General features: G+C 39.2%; 1 protein-coding gene across 3 annotated transcripts in view; it reads left to right on the forward strand.

Annotated features, from left to right (window-relative positions):
- Nucleotides 1–12,154, forward strand: part of PDLIM3 (PDZ and LIM domain 3) — a 30,551-nt gene extending 18,397 nt beyond the window's left edge. Inside the window, exons 4-9 of one of the 3 annotated variants that reach the window (XM_029226441.1) lie at nt 836–903; nt 5,638–5,901; nt 7,739–7,866; nt 8,157–8,162; nt 9,725–9,836; nt 11,205–12,154. In XM_029226441.1, the coding sequence (XP_029082274.1) occupies nt 836–903; nt 5,638–5,901; nt 7,739–7,866; nt 8,157–8,162; nt 9,725–9,836; nt 11,205–11,394 (768 nt within the window). In that variant the 3' untranslated portion in view covers nt 11,395–12,154. Of the gene's footprint in view, nt 1–272; nt 461–835; nt 904–5,637; nt 5,902–7,738; nt 7,868–8,156; nt 8,163–9,719; nt 9,837–11,204 lie in introns of all 3 variants that reach the window. The other 2 variants (XM_029226440.1, XM_029226442.1) reach the window with 2 other exon arrangements.
- The last annotated feature ends 10,641 nt before the right edge of the window (nt 12,155–22,795 follow it).

Here is a 22,795-nt window from a genome sequence, read left to right on the forward strand (position 1 = left end):
AGATGTAGAAGTCAGTAGGGAGCAGACAAGAGGTATAATATTCAAATTATTTTATAATATTTCAAATAAGGTCAGTTCCTTTGCACCTGAACATCTGGTGGGTGATTACAGCACATGTAAAGTTCACGGCGAATGCAGTCCTCCCTTAACCTGGCCATTAATCTCGTAGTGGTAAAGAAACCTTGATTAACAAGAGCGATGCTGTTGATTTGCGCGTTAACGGCTTTGTTGTGCATTCTGTGGCTCTGTGTATTTTGTCTGCCATTGTACAGGAGTTCAAACCCATTGGTGCCGGGTACAACAGAAGGGCCCAGCCTTTTGTTGCAGCAGCAAACATTGATGACAAAAGACAGGTAGTGAGCGCTTCCTATAACTCACCCATTGGGCTCTATTCAACCAGCAATATACAAGATGCGCTTCACGGGCAGCTGCGGGGGCTCATTCCTAGCTCACCTCAAAAGTAAGTACTCCACTCGGTTTCTGGCCACCATGTTCTTAATGGTGATAGTATGGCTTCTCTTCCTTTCAAAAGTCCAGCTCTTGTTGTTTTATTTTTACTTTCCTGAAGGCACGATCAGATTTTTATTTTAAAGACAAGCATCTAGAACATGGTTCTAGTGTTCTGGAGTCCAATCTGCCAGTTCCCAAACATTTAGTGAATAGATGGTTAAAAGGAAGAGATCGCTCTGGTTCCATCATCACCCTTCTTAGTCATGTCAATATTTGGCGGTAAATAATCCTTTCTGTACGATTATTGTTCATTTAATTTTATCTAAATATATATATATATATTAGTCTTCCACTGAGGGACTTTTTTAACCCTTTGTTTTCACAGGATGTGAACTACTTTGAACACAAGCACAATATTCGGCCCAAACCTTTCATAATTCCAGGCCGAAGCAGGTCATAAAGCTTTAAGATTGTGAAGTTTGGAGTGCATGCATCTTTAATAAATCCTACTAATCACCAAGACACATAACTCTTAGGTGTTTGGAGTGACTTTTCTCATTTTGAAGCTTATTTCAAAAGCAAAAGAAACAAATTCACTTAGCAGAGAGTAAATATTGACCAGATTATAGAGCTGTGAAATATTATGCAATCTCTGTGTGTATTTATAACTGATACCCCTGCCGTTCTGAGGACCCCGTCCAGAACACAGTGACCTTCTGATGCAGGCAGACATACCCTATCCCAGGGCAGGAAGGCCCAGGCAGCAGTCACAAAAATGAAAACCAGCCCCCGGTCAGGAGTAAGGAAGCAGGTGAGGCAAACGTGGAAAGGCTGGTGTAGCTTTCCATGTTTGACAGTCTCTGATCATCCCATCTCAGCACCTAATTCTCATTGCACCATCAGAGCCCAGTGGGTAATCCCACTCATTCTAGCTCTTACATAAAAATAAATTTGCGTTCTTATGGATACTTGCGAAGGAAGAGAAGCCACTTGAAAAGGAACTTTTCCACTTGGGGAAAATAAGTATAAAGAAAGAAAGAGTTGGAGGCAGAGAGATCTACTGGGTTATCCTCGTGGATAACTGCACACACTGGAATAAAAATGAGCAATATCTCTTCTTGTCTGTCAGAGAAACAGATCATCTTCAGATGATCCTTTTCAAATCTTCTCTAGAAACTGAATTCCAACCTACGAGGAAAGAAATTAATGCCCTGTCTTGCCACATCAGGAAATAGTGACTTCGGGAAACCTCAAACCCATTCCTCTGACCTCAGCTACATCAATCAGCCCAGAGGAAGGAAGTTGGGGGTTAGGCTGGATCAATCCTAACAGGTTAGGATCATTGAATAACGATCTACAACAGGTGTCACTAATAGGGGTCCATAGGTGGAGTCAATTCACAATGTTTTATTTAACCCTCCCGTTTTTAAAAATATTGAATTTAAGTTTAAGATGGAACATCTACCCTCTATCTTGCCAAAATGCCCATCATGCCTAGTGTGTGATACCTGGCCCATTTTCATATATGTGTGACCCTCCTGGCCCCTGGAGACATCTGAGTTTATGATGCCTGCTGTGGATGGTCAGCCATCACTTGATATATGATTTCCGTGTGCAGACCTTTCTATAAGCTACAGTCAGGGCCAGAGGATTACCTCAAAATAAGTCAGACGATTTTGTGATATCAGACTCAGAAAGAAGGAGTGGAGTAAAAGAGCAGGAGAAAGATGCTAAAAAGGCAATGACTACCAAATACATCTGCCCCCACTACATATTATATCCCCAGCACCCAGAAAAGGGGCTGGGACAGAGTACATGCTCAACAAATGTTCATTAGATAAAGGAACAAAAGCCCAAGAGTACCTAATCAGACTTCCTGAGCAGCAAGAAGAATCAGGAGCTGTTACCCTTCCCTCATACTGGCAACTCTGAACAATCCTTTTTTTTTGCTTCTCTTAGTTTTTGCCTTCTTCATATTCCATTTTCCTCTGTATCTTTTCTCTATTTCTCCACATTCAACAGCTTCCCAACACCACTCTAAATAACATTAAAAAAAATTGGATTAAAAGTTAAAATGCTCTTTCGCTATTGAATAAATATATACATAATATATGCATCTTCCCAGAGAAGCAGAGTAAAATGGATCTACTTGCACTCTTTTGAGCTTAGCATAATGGTAAGCTCACTAACTTGAGCCATAGGACTCCGCGAGGCTCAGATAAAATGATACATTAGAGTAACACAGATCTTGCTTTTGCTGAAGACCAATAACATTTAATTTTATAAAAATTCAGGGAAAGTCAAGGAGATTCAGGTATGTAATGCCCTTCTCTTACATTTTCATTTTAATTCAAACATGGTGATAATAATAAGCCACTCATGATTTTGTCATTGTAAGCTGGTGCCTTTCAATCTAGCTAAATTTGGAAGAGGGGAGTGGAAAAACAGATGAGAGGATCTGCTTAAAAAACAGGTACCAGTACACAAATCTTAAAAAAATTATAAAAAAATGCTTCTATTATCCTTCCTTTCTTCCTGTGCCCCCTCACTATTTGCTCTAGCTTCTGAATTTCTTGTTCTTACCAAATGATTGTTCATCAAGGTGGAATTTTGAGTGGCTACTTACCAAGCAATAACTACACCATTAATAAATAACTTTTGAATCAGAAGTAAGTTGGAGATGCTAATATATTCATTTCCCTGGGTCTTACTATTAGTTACGGTTCTTTCAATGGTTTCATCATAATTGAAGCATTATTAAAAGACCAGTATTTTCATATGAAAATATGTAAATGTTTAAAGCCACAGCTATCATTAAAAATATATACAAGGCTAGATCCAAATGATAAAATACAATCTGGTGAGTGGTTTTTGGACAAGTCGCTTCTGGAAGCATGTCCCCAAGTCTATATACACACCAGGGAAGTTAGTTCTCTGTCTAATGATCTATCCAGGTGTATGAGAGTAATTGAGTGTATCATCAACCTTACAGGTTGCCAAGCCAGTAAGTCAATGTCAAGAAATCTCAATGGTATCTACCTTTCCAGGTCACAGGAATAGGTCATGGTGACCCATGATGATCTCCACAGTGACTAGAGTCCATGAAAACTATTTTATTTAAAGCATCAGTTCAAGAGCTCTTTTAAAATTGTCCCAGAAATTTATAAAAAGATAATTGTTTTTTGCTTAGGGTTTATTTCCTATCTATTCAATAGACACAGGCCCCTAAATAGAATGATAAAGAAACTAGGAAATAGAAGACACAGTCTCTGCTTAAATAAAGTTATATACACAAGCATGCATGTATATAAGAACACTAATAACAGAAAAAAATGTAATACTAATTACAACTGTAAAATAAGGTGTATCTGTAAGTTCTGAGCTGACCATAGTTTACTTCTCCACTATCTAGCACCATGCCTGGCACACAGTAAGGTCGAGTAGTTATAAATGCTTGTTGAAAAGGTTCACTATTTTGAGCCCAAGTCTCCCAATATTGAAACTCAGTGTTTCAAATCCCTAAATTACAATTTAATAAACTTCATTATACTGAGGTCAAATCAATACGATCCTGACTAAACTGCACTATAACTGAAATGTTATTTCTATTCTTTTACCAACTGAAGTCAATTTCAGCATAGTGTTGAGCCTATGAAAATGGTGAATAAACCATATGACATTTTTGTATGTGATCAACCAATTTACTGATTGAGTTTCAAACAAGTTCTCAGTAGTCGGGAAGTGAAGGAGCAAGTTCATATATACCTGCCCGATTCAGTCTTTGCAGGTGGTTGAACTGGATAACACAACACACACAAAAATTTTAATTCATCTAGTGACATGGGTTGCTCAGACTATCCAGGCTGCAGCATTGATGAAGCCAGTAAAATCAATGCCCAATATATGCTTTTGGTTTTTGCTCTCTGAATGGGGCTGAGGTTGGCATTAGTGGCCCTAGAGAGTAAATGCAGGTATGCGGCCATACTTGAGCCCTCAGAGGACACTTTCAGGAAAACACACCATATAAATTGTTCTCTGCCTTCAGTTTACAGCAACACTAACCTGCAGGCATGACTGAAGTTCACACTAATATTACTATTTCTTTTAGCTTTGTCTTAAATGACTGCGCTTAAAAAAAACCAATATATTCCTTTTCTCAAAAAATGCATTTCTCATGCTGCACTTAAAATGCATGTAGAAAAATGACTTTTTAGTCGTTGGCATCAGTTATGACTAACCTCTTATCCACGGAAAATTCTATTCATAGCGAATAAGAAATTTCTGTCGTTGTCCTTAAAATTGCATGACTGGCCTTTCTGATGTTTTAATAATGAGTTGCCTTAAATTGTCTTTAAAAGGAAATGAGAAATATGCATGGAAATATATGTGTGCTTCCAAAATTTTACAAGAAGTAGCTATGTATAAAAGAAATATATATATATATCTTAGCTCTAAGTAGCATTCACAGAGTTTGAGATCACCTTATTTCCCCTCTAATCATTCATTTCAAGGCAACAGGCATTTATTGGCTGTTTCTAGAGCCTATATCAAATCACCGAACAATTTTTTAAAGTGTAGTCTTCACAAAATGAATGAATGAAAGTAGAAAAAGTTAAAATAGTAACAATAAAATATTTACAAAATAGTCTTAAAACATAATCTCTATCACATAACCTACAAGTTGCCAATTACTATTCAATTAAGGCCCAACTGCATTTCTGAAAATACTTCTTATTTTGAAACGTTTAGCCTAAATATTTGATTGGATCTTCATGCTGCATACTCATATTACTATTTGTGAAGGATCATTCATTAATATTTTAGTTTTAAAAACTGCAGCTCAGAAATGTAAAAGGATGTCCCGCTAATGTAATTTCCCTGAGCCACTTCCTTTATGCACAGCTCTTTTTACATGAAGCCTTCACCTCATAGAACATATTGTCTAGTAGAACAGAGCCAAACAATGCAATATCACCTGTACCTTTTAATTTTATTAAACGTTTTTCAATCATGAATTTTTAAATGTCTTCCCTTTTGAAAATAACTTCTAGCCAGAAATAAATATTTCTTTTTCATTTGATTTAATTCACCTCTTACTTTTAACCTCTCTGTACTTGTTCTCTGTGTTCTCCTGTCTGGATTTTCTGGTTCCTGTGTCATCTCTGTGTAACGTGGTCATTAACACAGTGGATGCAGTACTCCGTCCGGTATTGACGGTGGCAGTGGACGTAGCACCCCTTCTTCTGTCAGTACTCTTAGTACTATTTGCCCAGGTGACTTGAAAGTTGCTGCTAAGATGGCCCCTAACATTCCTTTGGAAATGGAACTTCCTGGTGTGAAGATTATACATGCTCAGTTTAATACACCTATGCAGTTGTACTCAGATGGCAATATTATGGAAACACTTCAGGGTCAGGTTTCAACAGCTCTAGGGGAAACGCCCTCAATGAGGTAATATGAGTCTTTTTGAACCATTGGCATATTAACTAAACACATGGGCAATGTCAACTCTACTGGTGTCTTGTACACTGTCTTATCATTGAAAGAAAGCTTTGTGAAAAGCTTTCAAAAAAAATACTAAGGATTTATTGCAGATATCTAGGCCTAATGATAAGGGTGATTTGAAAAATTAACCAAGTAGAGTTTTATGTGACAGATCGCAATAAACTGAAATCATGGAAGGACCAAACGTATATGTCTTTTGAAAAACTGCAGTGTAGTTTACGAATGTCTGGTACAATACTTCTCAAAAGTGATTTATAATCTGGGATAATCTATGTTTCTCCTTTGGGGGTCAAAAACTGGGAAAGGGATGGGAGGTTCAGAGAAGTTTTAAAGGAGATGATATCTCTTTTCTCTTCTAATGGCATCTTGTGGAGAGTTAATTATTTTTCATTTAAAATTTTTGCCGTGAATAAGGGTTTATAAGTGAATATCTCAAGCTACTGCTATAGACATTTAATTTCCATTGATCGCTATTTTGACTAATTTCTTCTTTATTATGCATATTTGTTCAAAGTACTTTTGCCATCAAGCATTTTCAATTAAAAAAATTTATTATAAGATAAAATCTTATTACTTCTTTCAATATTATAGAGCCATTATAAAGTATGATAATGCTTATGAGTGCTATGTAACAATATCCCAAAGATAATTCTTGGGATGAATACAATGTGATAATAATACCATAATGTATCTCAAAGCCATCTGCAAGGATTTTCAGATATATAAGATGATTACTTCCAAATATGACACTGGTAATAAAAATATGTGCAAATAACAACTACCTTTTCTAGATAATGCAATTAAATGACATAAAATAATAAAGCAACTCAGTGCCTGACATGTTTTTTGTTTTTTTTTGTTTTTTTTTTTTTGCGGTACGTGGGCCTCTCACTGTTGTGGCCTCTCCCGTTGCGGAGCACAGGCTCCGGACGCGCAGGCTCAGCGGCCGTGGCTCATGGGCCCAGCCGCTCTGCGGCATGTGGGATCTTCCCGGACCGGGGCACGAACCCATGTCCCCTGGATCGGCAGGTGGACTCTCAACCACTGTGCCACCAGGGAAGCCCCTGACATGTATTTTTATTGTGGCTTTTTTTTTATTGTTCATCATGAATATATCTGTAGAAAGTTTATTAAAATAAAGCTTCTATCATTTTTGTAATTGAATTATAATGTGGCTATTTAGTAGCCAACAAAGCTGACTTCTATGTGAAAGTTGCTACATTATGCACTTTCAAACACTGACAAGTTGAATTTCTTCAGTTTACAAGCAAAATGATACCTTTGTTGTCTACAGGAGTTAACAAAACTAAACCATACACTGTTGGTTTAATATCAGAAATGAATCTGAATTTTACTGACATCTTTATGACTGAGAATAATCAAACCGGGCTCACTCGTGCACTTTCTATCATGTGTATGTTGTCCTTTTTTTTCCTGAGAAAGGTTATTTTTGTTCACATTATAATTATATATCCATCAGACGCAAGCATTATTTTTTAAATTACTATTTCCTAACAATCACATTTTAGTTGCCCTCCAAAGGATTTTGCCACATGGAGAAATGATGATGTGACCCCCAGGTTAATTACTGATATTTTTAAGGCAACCCGTGTGAATTCACATTATATTTTTAGCTATTGATATAATAGAGATTAACTTGAAAACACTGAATCTCTGTCCAGGAGTTGCTGTAAATATAGTGATCACTGCTTGTTGATATCTTGTGGCTTCCTGCACATACACACACTCCTGACGCTGTTTCGCCCATCATACTGTGTTTCAGTGAACCCACGGCCTCCCCAGTGCCCCCCCAGTCGGATGTGTACCGGATGCTCCACGACAATCGGAATGAACCTACTCAGCCTCGCCAGTCAGGCTCCTTCAGGGTGCTCCAGGAACTAGTGAACGATGGTGAGCAGTCGTGAACATCTGCTGAAACGTTATTGATAGAGGCTATTGGAAGGATCAGGGTGGGGGAGGGCAGCAAGTATAATGGGAATGAGAGTCTAAAAACCGATTTTAGGGCTTCCCTGGTGGTGCAGTGGTTGAGAGTCCACCTGCCGATGCAGGGGACACGGGTTCGTGCCCCGGTCTGGGAAGATCCCACGTGCCGCGGAGCGGCTGGGCCCGTGAGCCATGGCCGCTGAGCCTGCGCGTCCGGAGCCTGTGCTCCGCAACGGGAGAGGCCGCAACAGTGAGAGGCCCGCGTGCCGCAAAAAAAAACAAAACGAAACAAACAAACAAAAAAAACCCGATTTTAATCAGTCATCAAATGATTCTTTGCTGAAAAGGACTTGGGTGGTACTTGGTTAAGGAAAGGAGCTTCCAGACATATCCAGGTAGCCACCAACTTGGTGATTAAAGGGTGCTGAAGACAAATCCCATCCACAGTAGTCAAGGGCTAGCTCAGCTTATAGATCATAAAATGTTGCAAAATTTCTCAGCCTCCCCCATATTCCAGGGTGTCATGATCATCAAAATTTTTAAATAACACTGGAATGAACCCTTACTGTGCTCCAAATCCTGTGCTGAGTGCTTTGCACACATGGTCATTTAATCCTCACAATAACTCAGTGAGGTAGGAGCTATTATTTTCCCTATTTAACAAAAGAGAAAATGAGGCATAGAGAGGGTGGATTTGTACAAAGTCACACAGTAAGTAAGAAACAGAGTTGGGTCTCCAGCCCACTCCTGCTGTCTTCAGAGTTCATACTCTTACCAATGTTTTTCCACTTCCAAAAGATATATTGTCCTTCAGAAGTTGCACAAAAATGCAAACTGCCCCATTAATATAGCCACTATCAAAAAAAATGGAAAATGAGTGTTGGTGACGGTATGGAGAAATGGGGACCCTTGTGCATTGCTGATGGGGAATGTAACATGGTGCAGCCACTGTGAGAAACAGTAAGGTGGTTCCTCAAAAAGTTAAACATAGACTTGCCATAGGATCCACAAACCCACTGCTGCATGTATACTCAGGAGAACTGCAAGCAGGGACTCAAACCAATCCTCGTATACCAGTGTTCATAGAAGCATTATGCACAACAGCCAGAAGGTGGAAAGAACCTAAACGTCTATCCACACGTGAATGGATATACATAATGTGCTATATCCATAAAGTAGAGTATTATTCAGCCTTAAAAAGGAATGAAAATTCTGATACATGCTGCAACATGGATGAACCTTGAAAACATTCTGCTAAGTGAAATAAGCCAGAGACATAAGGATAGATATTGTACGATTCCATTTATATGAGGACCCTAGAATAGGCAAGTCATAGACACAGAAAGCAGAACAGAGGTCACCAGGGTCTGGAAGGAGGGGGGAATATGGAATTAATGTTTCCTGGGTACAGAGTTTCTGTTTTGGATGATGAAAAAGTTCTCGAAATAGATATTGGTGATGGTTGCACAACATTGGGAATATACTTAATGCTACTGAATTACACACTTAAAAATAGATAAGATGGTCGATTTTATGTGTATTTTAACCACAATTAAAAAAAGAAGAATGCAAAATGCCCTCTGCCCCTCTGGGCATTTTGTAACAGGTCCCTATGACAACAAGTACAACAATTTTTAACTAATTTTGTTTTGTAAGGTCCCGTTTCAGAACAAATTATGCTTGAACCAGTCCTGCTTCTTCCTAAATGATATTGTGGGCGCAACTAAGAATTCCTCAGGTTAACATGCACACCTTAAAATAGAAGCAAAGTATAAACTGTTGCCAGCTGCTCCCTTGCCATAAATGGAAACACTCTGTTTTTCAGATGACCGTCCTGCTGGAACTCGGAGTGTGAGAGCTCCAGTTACAAAAGTCCCATGCGGTGCTGGCAGCACACAGAAGATGCCACTCTGTGACAAATGTGGGAGTGGCATTGTGTAAGTTTCATTTTCAACCCCAAAATTCATCATAAATCTTGCTGTCAGTTCTCTATTTTTTGTACTTTAAGACTCCGTATATAGAAAAGGTTTTAAGTTTTATGAAAAACAAATTTCTATTCATTGACTTGAAACATAATGTCCACACATTTAGCACATTTTGACCAGAATTCCTTCGATGTACCCCCAAATTAGTATAGAATGTGAGTCGAATATCTTGACTTATAATTTCAGACATATTCTGGTGAAAAGAAACCACCCCAGAAGTATATTTAAAAAGTCATTTCCAAGAATAACTTCACTTCAAAAAGCCCTCCCTTTGTAAATGTATATAGTCTTTGAACACTTCCTTTTCTGTATAGTCTTTGAACACTTCCTTTTCTGTATAAACCCAGGAAAACAAATATGGGGGTCACCCAGTTATTAATTAAAACACATTATCTTTACGTGGTTTCTTAAGTTGCACAAATATTGAAATATGATTTTTAGACATAGAGTCAGCTTCCATTTCAAGGGACTTCATGTGTGAATAGCCACACTTGCCAGTTCAAACCTTCAAGTGAACCAGAGCATTTCAGTCTCTCCACCTCATGCCCCATGTGGTCACCTCCTCCATCCCTTTTTTCTGTTCCTCTGTCATTAGCTCACACACTGAGGCACCATCTGTCCACTTACCCAGGACTCATCCCAGGAGGGCAGTGGGAGATAAGCCTGGTTACAGCACAGAAGGGGCTGTGAGACAGAGAAACAAGCAGGACAGGGAGATGGGAGCAGACAGGACCTCAAAACATACAACAGGTTGTGATGTTACACGAAGCAATGATTGCCCCCAAGTTGGAGTAAACTGTTTTGACGGTAGAGGCCAAGTCCACCCACCAGTGGAAATTCCATCTCTGCCCTTTGATCTGTTCTCTCTGTGTTCCATAGAATAGAGGCTGGATCACCAAGCTAGACAGTAAGCAGAGGGACTTTTAGTTGTATAGACAACAACCTTGGCCAAAATCAGAATCCTTTGCAGAGGTGTCTGTTTTATCTGTATCATGTCTCCCTCTTTCAAAGAAACAACGGGGAATGATCATGAAGTAAGGATCCTATCATTTTTCTAAAAAAAAAAAAAAAAACCTGTTTGAAAAAGATCTGAAAAATATTCACATGTCAACAACAGAGAGACACATGTGAAGGTTTACTATGGTGGTCTTGGCTCTCCCTGACAACTACATCAGTTCCACAGCTGTGCCCAGCTTTGCAGCTATTGTTTCCTGAACGTGAAACAGATAACACCTGCCTCATCTGTAGTGCTGTCTGCCTTTGTATCATGTTTCTGGCTTTCTGGGGTTTTTTTCACGAGGCCTCCTTTTCCCCCAACAGTGGTGCGGTTGTGAAGGTGAGGGACAAGCATCGGCATCCAGAGTGCTTCGTGTGTGCTGACTGTAACCTCAGCCTCAAACAAAAGGGCTACTTCTTCGTGGAGGGGGAGCTGTACTGCGAAACCCACGCACGGGCCCGCATGAGGCCCCCAGAGGGCTACGACACAGTCACTCTTTATCCCAAAGCTTAAGTCTCCGGCAGACGGAACATGCACTCACCCAGGCGCACCCTCACAGGCAGACGTTAACGGCTTGGGGCAGAAGTAGAGCAAAGGGCTGACTCCAAATCTAGAACCAAGCTTTTAGACGCTTATCTCATTGTATCCTCAGGAGAAGGAATGGGCGGCAGATGCCTGCTCTAACAGAAACATACATTCAACTGTATTTCTCTTTGGGGCTAGCAATAACTTAATGAAATTTAGAGCAATAATTTTTATGTCACACTCTATATTTTACATTTATAATATGACCATCAAACATGTAAACGTCAAGATTTTAGGGGGAGTCTAATTGCCCTTCCTTAACCAGTTGATTTTGCAATTGCAGTACTTACGACAAATGACAATCTTGTATTCTAAGACAGCCCTGCAGGTGTCTGTTATCTGTTTTAACTATAATAGTGCATGTCAGGGAGAAATTCCCTAGATCTCTCTAGTTTCATGTTCAAACAGTTATACTACTGGATGCAGCATACATAATAAATACATAAAACATTTTAAAAATACCTAACGAAGTGGCACTCAATGAATTCAGATAAAATCAACATTCCAATGAGAGGGCCCAGTCATATCTCGTCGTGTACACTAACAACTCAGGTATTTTAAGAAAAATGTGGCTTCTTTAGTTTTCATAACTCATTCACTCTTCTGAGCCCACAATTTCTGCTGATAGGAGGGGAACTCTTAAATTTGCTAGTTAAAGGTGATGCAGTCTCTTTCAGATTAAAACAGTTTCTGCTGCTTTGAAATAGTCTCTTTCATTTTAAATGTCTCTTTCAGATAAGTATTCAAAGTCAAGGTTCAGACTCTATCAAGGCTAGTTCTTTATTCTCAAGGCTGACCACCACCACCTTCTCCTTCCCAGGACGGCACCTCCAAGAGGAGACATTTAGGGGACGCCCCTGAGGAAGGGAGGGGCTGCTGGTCTCCTGGGGTCTTGCTTGTATTCTCTGCTGAAACCCATGATTCCACTTGTGCTCCATTTTCTCAACATAGTTGGGACCAGGCAACAAGCCCACCTCTACCACCACGTCCAAAAGTCTCAGCTCAGCCTTCCCTGGATTCTTGGATCCTTTGCCTCTCAGACATGAACCCTATCTGGCCCCTGGCTCTGATTTGTCACCTTGCCTCTCACTATGGTGGCTCCACGGCAATGCCCCCTTACTTGCATGTCTTACCTACTTCCCATGCACCTCACTGGGGACCCAGGGGAGCTTATGAAACTGTCCTCTCCAAGTGCAAACATGGGAACCAGCAGGCTGGGGAGGTGGGGACTGTCTCAAGCCCTCAGTCTCACCACTGTGTCACAAAGTCATCTCTACCCTACTGGAGCAAGGATTCTCCTATTGTCCCAAATGGAAAATAGGGCCCGGGTTGTATTGCTCTGGGGTTCTCCCAAACTTAACTAATTATTTCTGACCCTGACCTGTCTGAGGTTTTGAACCAGTGAGAGGAGCCAGAACACCTGCCTGGCCCCTATGGGCATTTGAGATCAAAACTGGAACCCCTGGGATTCCCTGGTGGCGCAGTGGTTGAGAGTCCGCCTGCTGATGCAGGGCACACGGGTTCATGCCCCGGTCCGGGAAGATCCCACATGCCGCGGAGAGGCTGGGCCCGTGAGCCAAAAAAAAAAAAACCCAAAAAACTGGAACCCCTGAACCAAAACACAAATTCACTCACAGAGCTATTCCAATAAAATAGAAAATTCTGCAATCAAAGAAACGAATGTATTCAAATACATTACTTTTTTGGTTCAGATGTTATTTTAAAATATTTTTTCTGGTAAGGATATAATCTTAAAAGTTTGGAAGCTAGAGGGCAAATGCATGGTAACTGACTTAGGAAACCTGAGAAAGTTAAAATCCAAAGCAGCAACGGAGAAAACTGAAAACCAACCCAATTTACTCTCCAGCATTGGAAACAGCATGGGAATTGACAGCACCAGGCATTTCTGGACTAGGGGATAAAGGCAGAGTTATGATAAGGAGGATCACATACAAGCTGTTTGAAAAGCACTTAATCTCCACTGTGCCCTCTCTCTGCCCCTCCCCCTCACACACCCAAGGCACTTGTCAGCGGAAGTCTGCCTGGTGCTATCTGGAGAAGGTCAAACAGCATCTCTGGAGTCAGGAAGTGCCGTTGAAGGTATGTGTACCACACTAAAAAGAAGTTAAATAAGAAAGAAAGACTCATGAGAAGGAAAGTGTAGATTAGACATTATATTGTACATTAATGTACATTTGATGTTGGATATCAGACTAAAATTATATTTTACACATTTTATATGTAGTAGAGTACATAATGAACTTCTTAAGTTCAGATGTTCAATAATGAGAAAAAAAAGTAGTACAGTTTGAAAAAAGTAGTAGTATAGTTCTAATCTGAAATTCAGGAAAGATAGGGCTTAAAGCTGATAATTCAGTCTCTGTGACTAAGGCTTGTGGAGCATACTCTAAAATTGCGTGTTTATTATTTTTATTCTTTTGACGATTAAATCTAGAAATTTAAACACAGAGGAATTTATGACAGAATTAATAGAAATGAATGCAATATAAAAATCGTTTTAAAATATGTAACGTACAGGGTGAAAATAGCAATGTTGTTAAAATGGAAAGGAGTTAAAACTTTGTTTAAAAAGCAAACAAATAACAGTATTTCCCCCATACTAGCATTTTGTTCTTCAATAATGAATTCACACCAGGTCTTATATAGGAATTCAGGCCATGAACAAAGGATGCCAACTAGTTTTATTTAGCTCTCAGAATACCATGTCTTCTTAGAAAGCAGAGTAGTCACTGTTTTTATATTTATAAGCTTATTAAAGCTAGCAATGAGGAATGAAATGATCCATGACAGAACTGGGCATCTGTAAACTTTGCACTCATGATTAACTAAACTGCTGTTTTTTCAGAGTAAATGCAGAATAGAGTTGCTACACTCTCTACCAATAGGACGACTGTTTGAGTGAAAAACAGTTCTAGTTATCACATACACTTGCACCTGTGTAAGCAAAGGTAAAGCTAATGGCTAATGTGACATGCAAACAGTTTAGATTATCTCTACATAAGCTAATCTAATGTTTGTCCATCACAGGAATATCCCAAGATAGGCAGAATGGAGCTTTTCGGTTCTTCTACTAACAACTTGAGTTGCAAAAGTTTGTCAAGTTGTCCTTTGAACAGATTTATTTCAGTCTTGGGAAACTACTACTTACAACCATTATTCTGTATTATCCTGTTATCACGGCCTAATGTTTTTTTTTTTAATGCTGTGCCATCTGAATCTTAAGCATAAAAAAAAGAAAATTGGAGACAGATTGAGGGTATTCAGATAATTGAAGTAAATAAACCATTTACCTGATCTACATGACTATTTCAAGATAATCGTCTTAAGCTTCTATTCATGTTGTAGAGTACTCAATAAATATTTAGTTGAGCACCTACCAAGTAAGAGATGTTGAATACTAGGCACAACAACAAAATGGATTTTTGAATGCGTTGGCTATATTTACAAATTGATATTTTCAAGCTAATTAGAATGCTTCATGCAATTAAGTTTAAAACAAAGCACCTAGAAGAAGTGGGTGCTTTATCATAATTTCTTTCTTTCAAATTCTGTAGTACTATTATTCATCACTGCTCACATCAGAAGAACATAAAATGAGGTATTAACATTATTTTCTGAATTACCTCAAAAGTTTGTTCAAGTATGCAGAGAATGTCTAACAACATGTTTTCCTACCTCTAAGAATAAGGCATGTCAGCACACCTCAACTTATGAAAAACCCAAAGCACAATTCCATCCAAAGAATAATACAAGAGCTGCTCTTAAAACCTAATTGCTACCCCTATCATAAATATTAAGCATATAGATTTAAAATTAAGATATAAAATGCCAAATATTTGTTTGGGTTGAAAATTACTCCATTCATTTATTTATTCAACTATTCATCTGGCGAAGGAGTACATACAAGTCATTATTTCTGTACTAAGAGCAAAATTATGTTGTGAGTTTCAGAACTACCTCTCATGAGACCAAATTCCCATTCCACCTCCTTTTCTGAAGTAGAGGGGTTGAAAAACACAGGTGTGTGAAATTACTCATCACGTGTATAAATGCCAAAGTGCACATATATCTGTGGTTCACTAAAACACCAGGGTTATGCTACCAACGTCACATGCAAGAGCCTGCGTTGTGTACCATTATGCCACACACAGCTGCACATGCTGCCCTGCCTGCCCCTTCACACATCTGGGCTCCAGATGCTGCCGTCCAAGTTCCCAAAGCTCCCAACCATGACCCTTCCAGAACACGGCTTCATGCTGCAAACCTTCTCATTCCTCCTCATGAATACTGTCCTTGATCCCAATTCTCAGATTAATGCTTGCTCTGCCAGCCAATGGAAAAGGCTAATTCCTGCTAACAAGTACTAATAATTTTCTACTGCCCCTTTTATGTCTAATACTTGTGTTTTGTTCTGGAGACAGCCCTTTAATCTGAAGGAATGCCTTCAAGGGTAGGAATTCTAGATACAGAAAAAAAAGTTAGAAAGAGAATTGAGGAATAGAGTGATGGGCATGATCTGGACCAAGAAGAAGACAGAGGGACTAACAGTCTCTTGGACCTTGGGAAGGTTTGGCCGATCTGTAGAGGTGATATAGAGCTTTCCTCCCTCTGACCAAGGCCAAAGCAATGGGGAATGCAGCTTCTCTGAAACAAGGCACTTAGGTCAGATAAGTGCTGCGTTTGTGAATCTCACTGAGGGTGCATAGGTGTTTACTGGTTTGAGTAAATTTAGCACTGGGGGTCTCATAGCCTCTTCCAGACTGAAGAGTCTTCAACTCAGTTTGCACGATTCTGTGAATATGCTACATATCATAGAATCACACTTCAAATGAGTGAATTATGTGGTATGTGAATTATATCTCAACAATGCTGTTATTTTTTAAAAGAACACTACTAATATAAATATGTATTTGTCACTAATCTGTTAGATAGAGTCCTAAGACTAGAAATGCACAGGAGCAAAAGAAACAACATGGTTAGGAATGTTCGTTCTTATTTAGATGCTTCATTTTCCTCTTCCGGAAAATGCTTGATCATTGCTGATACAACAGCAATAGCCAGCACTTACATCGCTCTTACTATGTACCAAGCGGGGTCCTAAGTGCTTTAACGATATTAATTCATCCAATCTTAACAGCAGCCCTGTGAGGTGGGCCCTCTTTTTCTTCCCATTTTACAGTTGAGGAAACTGAAACACAAAGAGGTAATCCAAGGTTTCTCCTGTAGTAAATGACGGAGCCAGAATTTGACCACAGGTGGCCTGGCTTCCAAATCCATGCTCTAGACCACCTCACATTATCTCTGCACAAGAGATTTAGTAGCTTTTAGTTTAAGATGATTATAAGGCTTTCATGGGACAACAAAGCCCTCAGTAAGCTTTGTAAAAATTATCACCTAGATTCCGTTTCAGTATAACTTACTCCAGGTATTAGAGCTTGGTGGTTACAAAAATGAGCTTTGGACACGGGCAGAGCTGAGTTGAAACCAAGCTCTACAATCTCCTAGCTGTAAGGTATAGGGAAATCATGAATTCTCTCCAGACCTCAGTTTCATCAACCATAAAATGAGGACAATAATCCCTACTTTACAGGTTTGTGATAAGGATTAAATCAAGATAATTCGTATCAAAAGATCTAACAAATTTCCTAGCAAGTAATAGGTAAGTAAGCACCTAACGATTATTATGTATACTTTTCACTGTTTAATCCTAGATTCAAAATGGTGGCTTTATTCCTTCTAATTGTTCTTTGGTGTTGGAAATCCGGGTCCAATTACAATGAGCACAACTGTGTCCAACTGGAAGAGTCACAGAACTAGACTCCTATCCTTGGTGATCCCAGGAGAACTGTCATTTCACACTAAGACAGATCAGGTTCAGGAAGTCCACTGGAACTTTTCTTCATTTGAGGAGGACAATTTTAAAAGCCTGAGCTCACAAGCAACCTGTCCCCACCAAAGACTCACTGGCAATATTCTACATTATAATCTTATAGCTAGAAAGAAAACTAAGATCCCTCAATTGCCTACATCTATTTTATTTAGTATATATATTTTTAATTGAATGCTTACAAAATTCTTGACATAATATTGGTCACATTCAAATGTAATTATTTCCTTACAACTTTGCCAACTAAATATTTTATAGATGAGGAAAAGTTTCAGAGAGTTTAACTTTGGTACAGGACCAAACAAGTAGGGAAAAAGCAGCATTTAACCTCACTAATATTCCCCAGTAATAAGTCATATGGCTTGGAAATCTTTAAACCTATAAATCCTAGACATTGTTATAGTTCTCTATTGTATTATTTTATTTACATCGACATTTACTTACAGTCTATGTTTGTTCTCTTTATAAGAAAAATCATTTCTTCCATGAGTGCTAGAAAAAGGTAGTGTGGAATAATAAAAATATTAAGTAATGATATGATTAAGTAAGGCATAAGTAAGAAGACTGTCATGAAAATAGCTCTGGATAAAGACTGGACTCACTGGGCTTCGACTTCTTTTCTGCAGAATGAGGGAAACAGACTGGATGACCCCTGAGACTTCTACCAGCTCAAAAAGTCACTGATCTGTTCTTGACATTGTCTTTATTGGTGTTAACTGGCTAGACGTTCAATTTAGTGAAGGCATGCTGTCAATGTGACCAGGCTCTTGGTTCAATTTAGAAGTTTCATTCTGTTCCATGGTCACGGATACCACCTCTGACTCGTGTCATAGCTCACAGTTGAAATCAAGCAAGGAATATGAATTTATCATTGCAAATTCATTAGCTCCATTGGAAGCACACATTCTAGGTATCTACATATAGCAAGGGAAACGAACTCCTATTATTAATGTGTGATCAAGTGACCTGAGTTAGTGCAGCTCCTTCGGTATCTAAAAAGCATAAAGCAGCTTAGCATTAGAAAGAAGAAGGTCACATACTGCGAGCTGAATTAAAGTCTACCAGAAGCTACAGAGACTCCGACCGCTATATTTATTCAAACCAATAAGCACCTACGTAGCCTCGATAAGCTTCACAAACAGCACTTATCTGACCTACATGCCTCAGTCCAGAGAAAGTGCATTCCCCATCGCTTCTGCCTTGGTCAGAGGGAGGAAAGCTCTATATTATCATCTCCATAGAACGGCCAAACCTTCCCATGTTCAAAGAGGCTGTTCGTCCCTCTTTCTTCTTGGTCCAACTCATCTCCATCACTCTATTCCTCAAGTTCTCTTTCCAACTTATTTTTCCCACTCAGTCTTTCTGTGTCACTGACTCTTCTCAGCCTGCAAGCATGCTCAAGTACCCTACACCAGCCCGGAAATCTCTCTTTCCCTAACATCTATTCCTTCTCAAGCTCCCTTGATGCTCCTCTGCCTACCCCTGAGCACACCAAACTTCATACAGGTAGATGGACTCCACCTTCTTAGTATCCCCACTACAGTATATCATATTAATAAGTCCCCTTAAGGCTGCAGCCAACTGCCTAAGAGCCAAAGCTTGTGGTTATTCTTAGTGAGTTGTGGGGTTCATTCTCTTATATAGATGAAATCAGGTTAAAATTAACTCTAAAAGAAACTTAAAGCTGCCTGTGGCACGAAGCCTTTAAGCTGTTGAAGGCCCACTACCCATCCAAGAGTCCTAAGTCACCAGCACATAGGTCTGACCAAAGCACCAGCCTTATGACAATTGCCCAAATTTATTATGTTTTAGGAGGGGTTTGGTCACTTTTTCACACTACTATAGATCTCAGCTATGATTAATGATAGCCTTGTGATCTCAGGTTTTAAAAAAGATCTCCTGAAGCTGAAAAACCCAGAAGTATTTTAGTCTGGTCATCAATTGCTAAGAATAGATTTGACTACCTTGTTTTTGTTCAAGCTCTTGAATTTGTTCCAGATTCTTGAATCTGCAGCTGTTAGTCAACAGGTGAAAATGGATTCTCTAAGAAGAGCTACTCTTTGAAGACTCTGAAATATTGTGACTCACAGTTTTTTTAAAAAAGATTGGCAGTACAGATTTTAATTCCAACCTTTCGCAATGAACTTCACAATAAAAAAAAAATCATATTTTTTCAGGGCAGTTGCTGGACTGACTGACACGTGTGACCAGAGAAAGCATACCCCGTGACAGAAAATGCTCCACTGTCTATCTGATATGAGGTCGAATGAAATAGAAACAATCTCACCACACTGAGAAAGTAGTACAGGTGATGTGTGACACCATATCAGGAAACAGGAACTCTTAGTTTCTAGCATTAGTATTTATACCTCCTTTATACTTTTGGAAAATTTAGATGAAATATTGTCCTATCTCATAAAATTATAACTTGTTATGGGGGACAAAACATCAAAATAAACTGATTTGGGCAAAACCAGGGTTTCAGAATCAGGAAGTCTAGCACTGACCAGTTAAGAGAGTTTTTGAAAAGTTCCTAAACCTCCCCATGTTTCAGCTTTCCCCACACAAATCTGGAAAATAACTTTTTTCCATAAAATTCCACAATTCTCAACACCATTAAGTAAAAGCAAGAATATTTCACCAAAAACTTAATTTGGGGGTTGGTGGGGGAGGATAATTACATTAGGGAGGGAAAAAATTGAACATCCACCAGAGTTAAGTGTTTTAATTCTCAACTTTGTTTACCGATTTCAAATGGAATAATGAACCCATTCCGTGTCACAGGAGCAGCAACAATGATAGGTAGGGCCGGGCAAGTGTAATGCAAATTTTTGCCAGATTCTTCTGAATATCACTGAGCCTTCATTTCTATGTACTGAAAATCTGAGTGCTATAGAAAACACTGGGTACTCAACAGAGAATCTCAGAGACCCAGGGTTCTCCGGGTCTCACTCAGGAGAATAGGGTTTTCCCCACTTCTGCAGTCTAACGGAAATTTCACTATACTATTCCTTTTATCTAATTCTCATCTATATGCTGGGTAAGCAAATAATCACTTTACCTGACTTTAGCAACTTGGCAATGAGGAACTTTAGGTTCAAGATTAGTAGAATATAAGCACACAAAAGAAAAACACATTGTAAAATATATTAAAATATATAGCTGGTATGGAAAATCACATTCTTTACAATAAATGATGGGTCAATTGGATAGGCATATAAAAACTGGATACTGACACCTACCTCACACTCTCTATAAAAATCAATTCCAGATGAATAGCGAGTCCAAAAATGAAAGGTAAAACAATAAAGCTTTTAGAGAAAAAAAAAAAAGCATGGAAGAATCATCTCATGACCTTGCAAAAGCAGGCTTTGGGTGTCCCACCCCAAGGTGGGAAAAGAAAGCATCCGCATGGTTGGGAACACTGGCATCAGTGGTCAGAGCTCAAGCAGGTGGGGAGGGTGGCCCTGCATGGGACTGGGTGGTGCATGGTGTCAGAGGCAGGGAGGCCGTGAAGGTCGTCTCCACAGAGAGGAGGTCCAGCCTACAGTGACAGAGCCCAAAGGGGTGAGGAGCGTGTCTAGGTGGAGAGGGAGCCCAGCATAGGGTTCAGGGTCTCAGTGGAGTTGGGAAGGGGCGATACAGAGTACTGGAACCTAAGTGGGATAACGAGGGCATCCACGTGGGGGTGATGGTGAAAGACTGGCATGAGAGCGCATATAAGTAAATATATAAGGGATAATGGAAGTCAACTTTCTCGTCTGGAAAGGGAGAAAACTAGAAAGAGCACGGTGATGTTGCACTGGAACTGGAGGCATTGTGAACTCAGGGTTCTCAATATAGATAAATAAACGTGGATGCGAATGTGCACGTGTGCTTGTGTATATGTATATACATACCCAGGCAGACATTCCCTTGCTCTATCTACTAAGATGGCCTGGGAGCAGCTACACCTAGATAGCAACTTAGCACTCACATCCTGGCTTCTAAATACCATTCTCCTCTAAAAGAAACCAAGTCTCCTAGGAGAAATGGCTGATTTCAGGGCTAGGGCAGGGAAAATACAGGATAAGCCTGAAACATCTGACTGTGTCAAGCAAATTAAAAAGTGCTCTAGTAATGAAGGAGATGTGTCAAAAGTATGCAGAGGCCAGCTGGAGACACTCGCACTGACCCAATTAGGGAAATTTAAGCAACAATATAAATCATGTCAGCAACAGAAGATAATCCTTTCTAACCCACTGAATAAAACAGGCAACTCTGGGTCCATGAGAGTCTGAGTAAAGAGACCTGTCGTGACAACTACATGTAAAGCAAGATGTTGGACTGGATCCCTTTGCTGTAAAGGACATTATTGGAAGAACTGGTCAAACTTTAGTGGGGTCTGAGGATTAGATGGCAGTAATGTATCAATGCTAATTTCCAGACTTTAATGGCTGTATTGTACTCATGTTGGAGTGTCCTTACAAGATACACATCAAAGTATTCGGAAGTGACAGGACAACATGTCAACAACTCACTCTTAATGGCTCAGGAGAAAATGAAATATGTATCAGACTATACTTCCAACCTTATTATAAGTTGGTGATCTCATTTCAAAATTTAAAACATAGTGGAGACCAAAAGGGCAAAAACACTGGAGGAACTGAAAGGTATCTCAAGTCCAGTTTTACAATTGAATTAAAGATCTATTCTTTAAAAATGCATAGACCTAAAAAACATATTTGCTGAAAAAGAGCAAGCTGTACAATAAAACGTAAACTATGATACCATTTATGAAAAACTTTAAAACGAACAAGGGCAATCATCTCTATTACTCATTATAATTAGTATAAAAATATAAGAATGGACTGTAAAATTGTACCCTAAATTCATGACAATGGTTTCTTATGGGAGGAGTGTAGGGAAGAAGGAACAGAAAAGGAAGTGGTGGGGAGTTCCACCCTATATGATTCTTATTTTTCTAAATAAAAATCAAATATGCCAGTATAATTATAACTGTTAATTCTGGGAGATGGAAGCAAAGGGTTAATTATAGCCTTCTTCGCAAATTCCATCATTTTTAAATTTCTCAAAAAATAATTTAATAAATAAAACTTAATGAGGACTTTACATTTTGTAGGCCATATAAATGTGCATTGACTGAGAAACATAAAATTTTTTATTTTTAGAATTTTGGCAAGTTCATCACAAAGTGGATGCACAATACAAATTAGACAACACAAACTATCTCTTTAAAATATATACGTGTTCCGGTATTTGAGCTAAAGTAGTTGAATCTTTTTCAACTGAAGTGTCAATTTTTTTTTTTTTTGCCGTACGCGGGCCTCTCACTGTTGTGGCCTCTACCGTTGTGGAGCACAGGCTCCGGACGCACAGGCCCAGCAGCCATGGCTCACGGGCCTAGCCGCTCCGCGGCAT

The sequence above is a fragment of the Monodon monoceros genome, unplaced genomic scaffold (assembly GCF_005190385.1).
Source record: "Monodon monoceros isolate NGI ecotype Baffin Bay Population unplaced genomic scaffold, NGI_Narwhal_1 Super_Scaffold_17, whole genome shotgun sequence".
NCBI classification, from domain to species: Eukaryota; Metazoa; Chordata; class Mammalia; order Artiodactyla; family Monodontidae; genus Monodon; species Monodon monoceros.